This window comes from Amblyomma mixtum, chromosome 2, assembly GCF_055824585.1.
Source record: "Amblyomma mixtum isolate Tamu chromosome 2, ASM5582458v1, whole genome shotgun sequence".
NCBI classification, from domain to species: domain Eukaryota; kingdom Metazoa; phylum Arthropoda; class Arachnida; order Ixodida; family Ixodidae; genus Amblyomma; species Amblyomma mixtum.
Window position 1 is genome coordinate 173,742,325 of NC_143013.1, and position 12,740 is coordinate 173,755,064.

A 12,740-nucleotide genomic window follows, 5' to 3' on the forward strand; every position below is an offset into this window, starting at 1 on the left:
ACTGTCAAAATAGGAGAGCAGCACAGACAGTACTGATGAGATAATAGAATGCAGTGCACCATACTTTTCACAGGCCACCCACGCAACTTAGCTGCGTGAAACTGTCGTGCACAGAAAGTGCAGAAGTGCAAGCCAAGCACAAGTTCTCAGTGCAGTTTGTACCTCTTTGTAAACAGTGAGGCCACCATAAACACAGAAGTAAAAAAATTTGGCTCCATGATAGTGGCAACATTTTTTATTACATGGGCTTCTGTGATCAAGAAAAAAATTGTTTTAAATTGTTTTACTGGCTAAGATAATCACTGTTTCACCTGATTTGCCAGTGACAAACGCTAGTGTTAATGTCATTTCTATGAAATCTCATAGAAATGACACTAACACTGCCGTTTGTTCCTGGTAGTGTTCCGAAAGGCTAAAATCTATGTCTGGTGTAACTTCCCGTTTCCATTGACTTTCCTATTTATAGACAACTTTCTCAGCGAGCAAGGGCGAGGTCTTACTTACACAATGCCTTTCTTAGACTTAACGTGCCTAAAAAAAAAAGGGGGCCAATGGAAATTTTCTTGTTTGACGGGGTAGTGGTGGCGGTGTCTGCCCTTCCCACAAATCCACCCCTGTAAAAACTACAAGGTCACAAGGCCATCCCATCGTGTGGTATTGCCACATAAGACAATGCCAAGAAGATACATAATGCGTGGTGTTGCAAATTTCAATATAGCTATAATCTGAGCAGATAATGCACAGGCAACAAGCATTTTACTCGCTCGGCACTTCATAGTGGATGACTGGGACAAAGAATGACCACACACAAAAAGACTGAAACATTTTTCATTCACACGTCTCACTGTATACACATACAATGTCTGCACAGGCAACAGTAGCCCTCCACTTTGGAAGCACTGGTGGGCTACATGCAAGCCCGCTTGGGCGCAGCCCGGAGGTGCCAGAATTGAGGGGGTTGCGAGCAAAGAGCACTGCCAGAAACAGCACATATCAAAACTTCACAAGCCGACCCACCCAAATTTTCACAAGTAAGTACCGAGTGTAAGGGCCTCAGAGAAAACCTCACATGGGGCATGGCCCAGTGTTGGCCAGAGCTAGGTGCGGCCAAGAAGTATAAAGTATTGCACCATCAGAAACACGCGCATCTCCGTCAATGCTGTGCCCTCATCAACAACTGTTTTTTGATAGAGATTCTCTAAACAATGAACTAGCAACACCGGTGTCATAGCACCACCATGTACAGTGGCCCACACACTTATATACAGTGCTCAAACTGTGCACTTATGACAATTGCTACTGCCTAGTGGGCCTGGTAAAGCTTTTAAAGACATCAGGAATTAACCACGATCCCTGGGAATGTGCACGAATGATAGGGTATTGTTTCAAGCCCTGGACCACTCATAAATGACGCACGTGTACTCACCGGTGTGCCACTCAAGCACTTGAGAGAGCTGTGTGGACAACTGTACAGGGCGTGTGCCAACAATTGCACTATGCTTGCTTGCAGTTATAAAGGTGCAGTGGTGTCTCCCGGCAGATGCCATTTATTATGCTCGCTGTCAGCACGACAAGGCTGAACCCTGTTTGATACATATGCAAGCCCATGCGTTTCCCATAGACAAGTGCCCCGTGGAAGCTGCTACCAAGTTGAAGGGTGAATAGGCCTATTTTCTGTGCTCAAAGCTGGTAGTAACGATGCCGAAGAAAGGCACTAGTTTATCATCATCAGAAGAAAGAGCAGCCAATTTAGATCCCTTGCCTCTCCCATTCACGTCTAATCAAACATCTTGCGCCAATCATGTCCATCCTATCACAGCAAGTTTTCCAGTCTGACCACTACACTTAGTTCTCTGTCTCCCTCAGCTATGTTTCACTACCTCTGGCCACACAGAGTAAGTGTGGTCACTTATTTTGTGTGGCCAGAGGTAGTGAAACATAGCTGTCCTACATTACATGCCCTACCTAAGTCACCTTTTTCATCTTAATCTCAGCCACAATATTTTATCAATTCCTTTTGTGGCAGTCAGTTTCCCAATGGCCCTCTACAGAAATTCTTGGCTACTTTTTTTGTTCTTTTAATTCAATCCAGATTGCCAGCCGCTGCTTTCTTTTGTCATGCATAATGAGTCTCCACAAAACTGCCAGAGCTCTAAATCCAGTTTACTTTGTGGTAGTTACGGAGTCCTTGGCCACTGAGAACTAGTATATTCTTTTCAGTGTGGAAACACATGGACACCCTAGAACCATGACAAGAGTGGATTTGCTCTACGATTGCACTGCACTACTGTACTGTTTGCTGCAAAGCTCAGGTGAGGAGACAAGCAAATTCACATAAAGTGAAATGCACATTATCGGCTAGTGCAATCTGGGACTGTCCCGGGCAAAAATCTCAAAAATTTTGGAACCCCCCCTCGCGTGCATAATTCATGACTGAAGGGGATAATGCACTTGTGTAAACTTTGTGCTGTACTAAAATCACAAACAGCCCACAAAAAACAGTTGCTATGGCCACTAATACCACGAAAAATGAAGACCAAAGACGTAAAAATGTTCCTTTGTGTGCAGGGCATGTTTATCATATATTAATAACAATTGCAAGAATATAATTAATATGCTGCTAATCAACACCTATTTCTGTGAACAGATTGATTTGAAACACATTCACCTTTCTATCATCTGAAGGCTAATACAGCAGTCAATGGTACCTACACAGCCACCTTGGGAGTTGTCCAAATGGGCAAAACTGGACTGATTTCAATTCTACATGACTAAAATTTCTGTATCAACATGACCATCTAGTATGGTTGCCACTGCCATGTCAAAAATGAACATAGTACAAATGCAGCAAAGCCCAAATGGAACACAGCACTGTCATGTGACTGTCCTAATGCACGATACAAAGTGGTAACTCACAAACACACCACTGAAAAGCTTGCACTTGACAACAGTATTCCCACTGTAAGGGCACAACATTGCTGTTATAACCGCACTTCATTTCCTTTTCCTACCAATCGTGCATTTTATCTGACTACCAGCAGAACCTGCAATTACTGTGCCCTTTTCGCTACGTGAAACATTATAAAAGTATGTGCTAATGTAGAGACAAACAGCCTACTGAACAGAACCTTCAGTCACAAATAAATACTACCATCAAATAACTCTTATGCCATAGGAAGCATAAGAGGGTTCTCACGCAGCTTCCACCCTCTCCGTTCGATGACGTTCTACGTCACACCTGCGGTAACTCAGGACATTCTACGTCCGCCGCTTATGAACGTGGGTGGCGCTGATGAACACTCCCAAGGTTAGGTTACTTGCAAACATAAATACCCCCGAAAGCAGATGATTTGACAGCCGTCGCCGTAGCTCAGCGGCAGAGCATCGGACGCGTAAATCGGAGGTCGTGGGTTCGAATCCCACCGGCGGCAAGTGGTTGTTTTTTCTTCTGCTTTTCTAGTCAATTAGCTTTAAGCGATAACATATTCAGTATTATTCTAAATTGATCAACACCACAATAAATAAATTAATTAAAGAAAAAATCCCCTGTGCCCCTTGGTTTCTGTGGCTGTTGGCTTCTGTCATGTGGATCATTAAGGAATAAGCTTGAAGTCTGGTTCGCTCTCACTGAATCCCATCTGGTGCTGAATGCATTTGAGGACTGCAACAGAGGAGTCCACTAAATTAGCGATGCATCCTTTAGCCAAGATGAACAAAGAACCATTGTCTAAAATGGCTTTAAACGAGCAATTTTGCTATTACCATGTCACCATATTTGCCGCACTCATCCCCACCCAACAATATGATTGCACCCACTCAGATCCGCCAATCTGGACCACATAACAACAGACACACTGCCTGGGAAGCGCACACTCTGGGCAGCAGATGAAGGTAGGAGTTACAAACGTGTTTTGCGATTTCTAAGATTTTTTTCAGTAAAACCTGTCTAACAGAAACCCTCAGGGGAAGCAGCCCTTACACACATCATGCATTAAAAGCTTAAGAAAAAAGCTTTCTACAGATGCAAATTTTATCGCTACAGAAACAGCAGGTACAAAACACATCCTAAACAAAGCTTCAGCACAATTCCATAAAAGGCACTTCGTTCACCGGTTCACGTTCAGCACACTTGAATCTCAATGGTGCTCAACAGTCTTCACAGATTGCAGGATCACCCACACGGGCTCCATGGAGCTCTGCACAAATTGTACAGCGTGGGCCACTTCACTCAAGCACACTCAGACATTGCGCACCACTCAAAATAAAAGGTCCGACAAAAGTCCGTTTCACTCCAAAAACGGATAACAGCGACCAGAGAAAGGAACCTGACCAGAATAAACTGGCAACAAAAAAAATCTGCCATCAAGAATTACAATATGCATACACCAGCTTTGCCAAGGATCAACCGAAATCTCAGTGTCACTCGATAAGCGCACGGGGAAATGTGTTGGGCTGCCCCGCAATTTCAACGCAGCATAAAAACATGAGGTGTGCATGGAAATCGGTAGGACAGTACATAGACCTCCACATATTCGGCTTCACAAAAGCTTCAATAACGAGCCCATTTACCTTTGTTTCAGTCATGAGGAGTGGCACATGCTCTTGGATGCATATATATATATAGCAATGTGTCGACAAAAATATACAAATTCTTTTTGTGCGTTACCTTTCAATGTGAAAGCACAATTAGTAAAACCTCGCTGATACGTTCCCGGTTCATATGATTTCTTGGTTCTTGGCTTACCAAGTCTTGGGCGATACTTATGTCCTATATGAAGTTACACTATTTTTCTTCCAGTTATTCAATTAATATGTTAATGAATAACACAATTTCCCAGGAACTAAGGAGGTAAAACATTTGAGAATTGCAACAGTGCACTTACTTAAATACGAGCAGGCTGACACAGCAAGAATGCAGCGACTGTCGGCTGCCAAGGTGGCTTCCTTGCAGAGCATTAGTGCAAAGAGGCGAAGCATCCAAAAAAAAAGTGTGAAAGAGATCTCGGCTACTTCATCATTGCCATCAGTGGATCGGATGTGTTGTCAAGTTTGTTTCGAGCTAAGGTCAATGCAAATGTGGACTGAATCCTTTGAGCGACAGAAAAGGAGCTGCTCAGACCTTGACATTTTTATGAAGCGAGAGCGTCAGTTCAAAATTGCTCCTCACTCTGCAGTATCTTCCCCTGCATTTCTTTTTTATCTTTTACAAACGTGTCAGCGAGGTTTTACTGCAGCTGGTCAATCACTCGGGACATGCTTCAACTACCTGTGCTGAGCTGAGGCATTTCAGGGTTTGTCACAAAGCGTACCACGAATAACAGGAAACCACAAGACAACGCGAAAGCACCGACAGAATGTGACATAAGCCTGCCTAAAGGACTCCTAGCAATGTCTGTACAGAATGCACAAAGAGCATTTAGTGTAAGCCTGTGGACCCAGTTCAAAGTTTTGTCTCATGCAAACGTAGAAATAACATTTCACTCATAATGAACACACAAGATCACATACTTGTTAGGCCTACACCAAAGTGTTCTGCATAAGTGAAGGCAACAGCTCGAGAAATGAAAAAGGCTTGGTTAGCGCATGTGCATGAAAATGTGCAGTAATTCCAGTACATAAGACACTAGACAAGTCTGCTATTTTCCCAGAAATGTCGCCTAATGTGACTAACAAACACTGATACAAATTTGAAGAACTTTGAACATTACATCAATAAGAAAGAAGGTTATTACGGATGAAAAGTTATGAATGAACCAATCTCTCATCTAATTTTTCCAGAAATCATCAATATTAACCAAATTTTGCCATGCTGAGATGGCGACATCTCAGCATGGTATACTTAGCATGCCAAGGTAGAAAATCGAATTGCACAAAAACTGAACTTTGAGTGTTCCAAGTAACCTGGTAACATGTCTCCAAATAAATGACCCAATAAGTGGCCTTGGGATTGCCACTACAAGCTCACACATCATGCACACACACCACTGAGTTCGATGCTACCCTCTTCCCCCTTGCACCAGAACCGTGCACTCCACCGACTAAATGCCTAGTTGACTACAACAACCCATTCCGCTCCATTCAGACTGAAAAATGAGATGTGATACGACTACTCTCCAAGTTCTCCTATAGACAAGAAAGAGATACACACAACAGTACAAAGAGTACACAATATATAAAAGAGAAGACATTAAAGACAGACACCCAACACCAGACCGTAAATACGCCATAGAAAATTTTATACCTCGTTCTTGAGTAGCATCTCCCCCCCCCCTCCTACCCCCTCCCCCCCCTTCAACTAGCTCCATTCCACCAACACATCAGGAAACGCATTCGTTCTTTGGCATATGTCACCACAATGGAAGACCAAGGGGTTTGTGCTGCTGCTGGTCGCAGTCTTCAGGTCACGAGCTCTGAAAGGCAACACACAGTTCCTCATCATCACATGCTCGTCGATGCAGAATCATTCCGTTCCAAGGCTCATTCAAGCCTTGCAAGAGGTGTCATGCCATTATTATTTTATTCGGTTCAAATCTCAACAATACAATCACCGCTGACACGAATAAAAGTCCCAGGCCAAAATGCACTGTGTAGAATACGCAGAATTTCGGGTGTTCAGAATGCTCTCCTGCGCTGCTAAATCTATAGGAACACAGGAACCGTGACCAGATCCATGAAAATTGAGCACAGCCCTTGCATCAGGAACATCACAATTGCCAGTCATTATAGTATGCACCCCAAGCACTGAGCCGCAGTGCAAGGCCCACAGATCACCAACACCACAGCTGTCAGTTGTGTACCGTATTTACTCGCATAATGATCACAAATTTTTTTTCACAAAACTGACACAAATTTAGGGAAGCAACCACTACGTGGGGTAAATTTTCTGCCCAAAATTTTTGAGCACCAAAAACACAAACAAGCTGCAGGTCAGACTTCCTACAATAGCTACTAATAATACCCTTGTCACACAGGCGCGCTTAACAGTGGTTTAGGTAACCGCGGTTATCGCGAACCAAGCTTGGCGACCTCGGTTTGCATCGTTAACCGAGAAGATGGCGGCGTTTGTGGACAGAAAGCGCCCATAGGTGTCTGAGTGCGAAAAGCACACAAGCTGGCTCGCTTCAAGAACGTACTTTCTTCACATTAAATCATGTTCCAAGAGCAATGCATCAAAATAGGCCGTGCGACGGCACTTTTATGCAGCCTTAGACCCTGTCCAAAGGCGCAGCAACGTCACAGAGTGCTCAAGCTACACATTTTACCACCGTTACGCCAAAAAATGACCCATTCCTGACGCATCGTTGAAGAGGTGACACAAGATTCGAGACAACTGCAGTTAATTTGGTGACTGCAGCGCGGTTGAGCGTAACCACACTTAGACTGCCCAAGATAAGTCAGGACCCGTCTGCTGCGGGATGACTGCATGTCAGCCAACAGGCGGCTGCCACTGTAACAGTGCGGGACATCAAAACAAAAATGGTGGCTGAGAGACCATCTGTCACGTGCCATCTGTCAGCTGACAGATGGCAAGTACGACCATCATCAGCTAGACTTGGCATACGACACATCGCAGCCGAAATTTCAGGGTCCGATCATTACGTGGGGAATAAAAAAAATTGAATTTTGACAACAAAATCCGGGGATGTGATCACCATGCGAGTGCGATCATTATGCGAGTAAATACGGTATTATGCACCACGGGCACTGAGCAGTGCTGGAAGGCCACAAATAAATTCCAATTTACCGTATATTGCCGCGCATAAGTCGACGTTTTTTTTTTAAACGTCCTTCCAAAGTTGGGGGGGTCGACTTATAATCGTAGTCGACGTCTATGCGGAGTCTTAAAGTCGGGGTCAAAAGTAATTTCAACCAAGTCGCAGATAATATCATGCCCCGTGCGCTTGTAATTCCATAATAGTTGTCAGACACGGTGCAAAAGTGGATCTGCTTAAAAAAACTTGAATTTAATTTAGATATGCACCAAAGGTTTGTTTTAATACGACTTGTTATCTACAAACTTGTTAACTTGTTATCGACAAACCAGCGGCAGCAGTGGCTCATAAGATGATGATTGCGATTGTGTCCTCACAAGTGACGACGAGTCAGAGATGTCTCGTGAACGAATAAATGTTTCTTTATGAGTCGGCCTTCTGAAAAACTTTTTTGGGTGAGCTTGGTCCGCAGGGCGTGGCAGCGTCGACCTAAATTCGGAGTCCATTTTTTTTGTGCCCAAAGGGGGCGGCGAGTTGGGAGGTCGACTTATAATCGGCAGTATACGGTAAATCATGCAACTGATCGCCTTCCCATTTACAGCCCAAGCATGTCCTGTAATTCTGCACCTCTCCGAGCATTTCTTGCTAGTATTCCCGTAAAGCAGGGAATGCAATTCAACCCTGCTGCATGGTTGGCTGCGCTCTGAGGCACGCACCTGTCTTGGGCAGCTCCACGTTCTGCCGGATCTGGCTGTGCAGTGTGTTCAGGTCCTGCTTGAGAGAGTCCAGGCACACCTGAAGGCTCCCCAGGGGCCTGTGAAGGAAGGGGGGGCAAGCATTCAGTCTTCACACAGTGGATAGCCACCCACTAAGCCGTCCAAGAGTGCAGTCGAGCCGACATACCAGAGATATGCCGCAGCCACAGAAGCCCCAGTCACGATACCGTCGCAAACATTAGCAGCAGCCAAATGCTGAGAGGTTTAGGAATGGCATCTTAGCATGAAGCATACTGACACTTCTGATTTGGACAAACAGCTCGTTTTGACCACTAATGTGAAACACAAATAAGGCAGTGGCATTGCCTCAGACAGCAGCGTCTACTTTGGTACTATTAGGTCTCCTAAAGCTGTCTTTCTTTACTCTACGCTAAGCAAGAGGATTAAGGGTGTTTTGCATACTGCAGCCGTGGATGTAGACAATATTTCTGAAACAGTGTCCATTCAGGATCTCTTAAAGACTGCAAAAAATCAGGGCGCAAGTAGTAGGGATCCTAACAAGCTCACAAGCTCTCACTGGACTATACTGCATAGAAGAAAATATTTTCTCTCCAGTAACTGAAAATAGCTGGTGTCCTGTTTCTTTATAGAGTTTTTGCGGTACTGTCAGCCTGGAATGAAGGCAGACAAGCAAAATAAAATGCGCACACACTTGTATCTATCATCATGTGAGCTCCTGACGTGGCACTAATTTGTAACTAGCAGCTGAATGTTTTTAAGGCACAACCGTTTTCCCTAGAAGCATCATATAAATCTGAATACAGCGAGTTTTTTTGCTGATGACAGAAACGAGAAGTCACCCGCAGCCATTGCACTGAATCAATGTTATTGAATGTTATAATTTTCTCCACTCCCATGCCAGCGAAAGTGGCCTCGTACTGCAACTGTGGTCACACTACATTCAGGTAAATATGGCAGATTATTTCAACTGCTCTCTTGGATACATGTGGATACAGTCGCCGACCGTTTTTTCGGACCCGGCGGGACATAAAAAATGGTCCGAATAATTGAACAGTCCGAAAAACCCATGAACTTAACTCTTTCCTGTCCGAGCCTATTCCCATCGATAGCCCGCTATCGATGGTTTCAAGTTCGTATTTTCTCGCTTTTTGAAGCGTTCCTGGACAACTAGCGCCATCCAGTGTGAAATAAAGGAACTCTTCTTTCAGTTTCGCTTTTGGTTTGACTTTTTCCGCCAAGCGGTGATTTTTGAAGCCCCTCCGGAGTCAGCCGACTGGCGCTCCTTGATTCCACCATGGCGTCGACGTCGCGCGCTGCTGCTGCTGCGCCGAAACCACGCGTTTCCACAGAAATTGATGCTCCTGAGAGTTCGTTTTTGGACGAGAACAGCAGCAGTGAGGATTCAGAAGACGACTTCGGCTCTTCAGACTTCAGCACCGACAGCGAAACTGCGTCAGACCAACCCGGAACGTCAACAGCCATGCCTAGGTAAGTTTAGCTTTCTCCCCCGAAATGTTCCGCTTTTGCTGCGCGCTTATCGGAAAAGATCAGAGTGTTCTGAAGGTCATAACTCTTATCTGCAGGGTGTCAAAGTCTTTCGGGCGGGATTACGTGCCGCCGGCAGCGCAGAGAGTCGTGTTTTCGGCTGGAAGACAGCCAGGGGTCGACCTCGGCGTTGCGCGCCGGAGTGTCGCACGGCGCTCGGCGGCGCGGTCGTCAACAGCTTCATATTTTTGACGCGCATCGCCAAGAGCATCCCGAAGCGCCAGAATTGTCGAGGACATCAAGATTTGATGAATTCGCGTTCAGACTTGAATTGATCGAGCAACTCCTTGGATTTGATGAGCCACATCCTGAGGACCCCAATGTTCGCCCTCTGTTTCCGCCTCGTGATTCACCTCAGGGGCTGTAGCACAAGCCACAGAAAATGCAAAGTACCGGAACTGCAAATTGTGCTACGAAAAAAAGGTGGAACAAAAAACAAATGTTTTCTGTGAGACATGTGCGGCCAACCTCTGCTTCACGGCAACAGGGAACTGTTTCGCGCGGTGGCACGATAGTCATAGGACTACTGTTTCCTTTCCTAGCCCAGTTAATACTGTTTGCAGCAAACTAAAATTTGCTGCAATGTTGCATCGATCCCTGTTGTAGAAAATGTATATTTTGAAATTTTTTTGTTTTATTTTTGTGACGAAACTCTGATGTTTTTGTGTGTTTTTTCTTTGTAACTACAATTTTCTTTCTGATAATTTTTTTTCATCTCTTACTCAATAAACATGTTGACTGTGACTAATAACAATGTGAAGAGAATTTCCTCCTCTACAATTCGGTACCATACACTCCTGTACCAAGCAAGTTTTGCTAAAGAAAAAAAAATTAATGATATGACCTGAAAACCACCATTTTCCCCGCCGTCAGGAAAGAGTTAAGAAAAAATAACTTTTCTGTGGAAAACCGGCTTTCACAATCACGAAAATTGCCACTCCCCATGTTCTGCCTACAAGCGATAACATCACCCTCTATCTGAGTCATAGCCATGCTTTCGTCATGTCCGCACCCTATCACATCATGATACCAAACAATGCGATGCGGTCGCAGTCATGCCGCGAATGAATGCACTCGCTGCATGAAGCAAGCACAGTCAGTTTGCATGGGGCAATAATGTTCGCGAAGACCGAGAGGTAACCCATGGGTAACCCACGGGAAGACGCGAGCAGAAGCGAGTGCCTTCAAATGCAGTCTCCTCTGCCCACATCGTGGGGGGCGTCGTTCAAGCCGCGGCGGACGCTGCAGTTGTCCCATTGTACCGTTTTCAATGTGACCGCACGCCCTTTGTAGGCCATCTCGATGGCAATGGAGAGCATCTCATTATCTCGAACGAAAACGATGGAGAACAAATAGCCAAGCTATCCAAGCCAGTCCGATTCCTCCTGCCGATTCCATTTAAATCCAAGATGGCGCCTTTCACGGTGGTGGGAAACTGGTTGGTTGCGACAGTGATGTCCGCTTGCATCTATATTAGGTCAAAATAACGAACTTTCGATTGAAAAACGACCGCCACAATATTGTCGGCATCTATTTTAGTCCGAAAACTCGAACTTTTAGACTGCACAAAGTCTGCCATTTCGGTCGTGAAAATGTACACGTTCCTATGAGGTGCGCAACAGTTCCTCAGTGAAGTCCGAAATATCAGTCGGCTACTGTAGTGCGTTTCAGTTTGCCCAAATTGTGGGTGCAGTAACAAGCAACACGTGCTCACAATTCCCCAGTATCCTTACCCAAGACAAAAGAGAAAAACGTGAGATGGTTTGTGTTTAGATCCTTCACGCTTACTGCCACAGTTACCAGAATCCATTCAGAGCCACAGTACAACCAGGTAGCCCCAACAATGCCCAGCGGCACTGGGAGGGAAGCATGCGGAGGTAAGGTACCCCAGCTGTTGCACACAGGCAATGCAACAGTGCAACTCAGTGCCCCTCACCTGCTCGCAGGTTGAGCTGGGGACTGCTGCAGCAGTTCTGCGATGTACGAGTCATCGTAATCTGGCGTGACGTTGGGCAGGGCAAACTCTGTAGTCTCCGCCAGCTCTGTCAGCTGCCTTTGCAGCTCCTGGAGAGAGAGAGAAACACAAAGATTGTGGGATAACACTGCGCTAATTTCAGACTGGCAAACCTCATTCTGAAAGGGACCATGACACAATAGTTACTGCGGGTTAGGAAAGGCGCACGAGTCACTGGCATTCCATCATCGTCACTGCAGCGCAAAAATTTTAGAGCTAGCTTCACTAACGTCGAAGATATAGGCGATTAAAGATGGCGCTCATCCTTTCTCAACTCATACACGCTGATGTGCCAGAAAAAAAAAGTAAATAAGGCAGGTCAGGACTGCAACCCGCTGTGCCCCATCTCGCCCAAGTCACTTTGGCCATGCCCAACAAGAAGGCTCGCCTGGATTACCGCTACAAACAACACAATGTGAAATGTCACCCTAATCAGCTGCGAGCACCGATTTTCAAAAATTGTAAATTGTAGGGCCCAGGCAGAGCCTTTAAATCCGACTCAAATAATAACAAAAACCACCACTACAAATCTGCTGCATTTCAATATGACCAAAAAAATTATTTCAGGGTCCCTTGAAGCTTCCAAATGGCCAAGTGTTATGCACACTCTCACTAAAGCCCTCACCGGCCATGCTATGTATGGATGAAAAAAAACTGACGAGGGAGCGTACGGCAACAATCTTGAAGCCTAGTCTTAAAGGGACACTGAGGAGAAATTGAAGTTGGCTTGTA

General features: G+C 45.2%; 1 protein-coding gene across 5 annotated transcripts in view; it reads right to left on the reverse strand.

The window, feature by feature from the left end:
* Positions 1-810: 810 nt before the first annotated feature.
* LOC149361687 (uncharacterized) overlaps positions 811-12,740 on the reverse strand; it is a 52,080-nt gene continuing 40,150 nt past the window's right edge. For 4 of the 5 annotated variants that reach the window (XM_089572760.1, XM_089572763.1, XM_089572762.1 and 1 more), the window contains 4 exons: positions 11,931-12,058; positions 8,429-8,526; positions 1,952-6,410; positions 811-1,880 (listed from right to left, as the gene is read on the reverse strand). In XM_089572760.1, coding sequence (XP_089428886.1) covers positions 6,397-6,410; positions 8,429-8,526; positions 11,931-12,058 — 240 coding nt within the window. In that variant the 3' untranslated portion in view covers positions 811-1,880; positions 1,952-6,396. The remainder of the gene's footprint in view (positions 1,881-1,951; positions 6,411-8,428; positions 8,527-11,930; positions 12,059-12,740) is intronic. The other variant, XM_089572761.1, reaches the window with a different exon arrangement.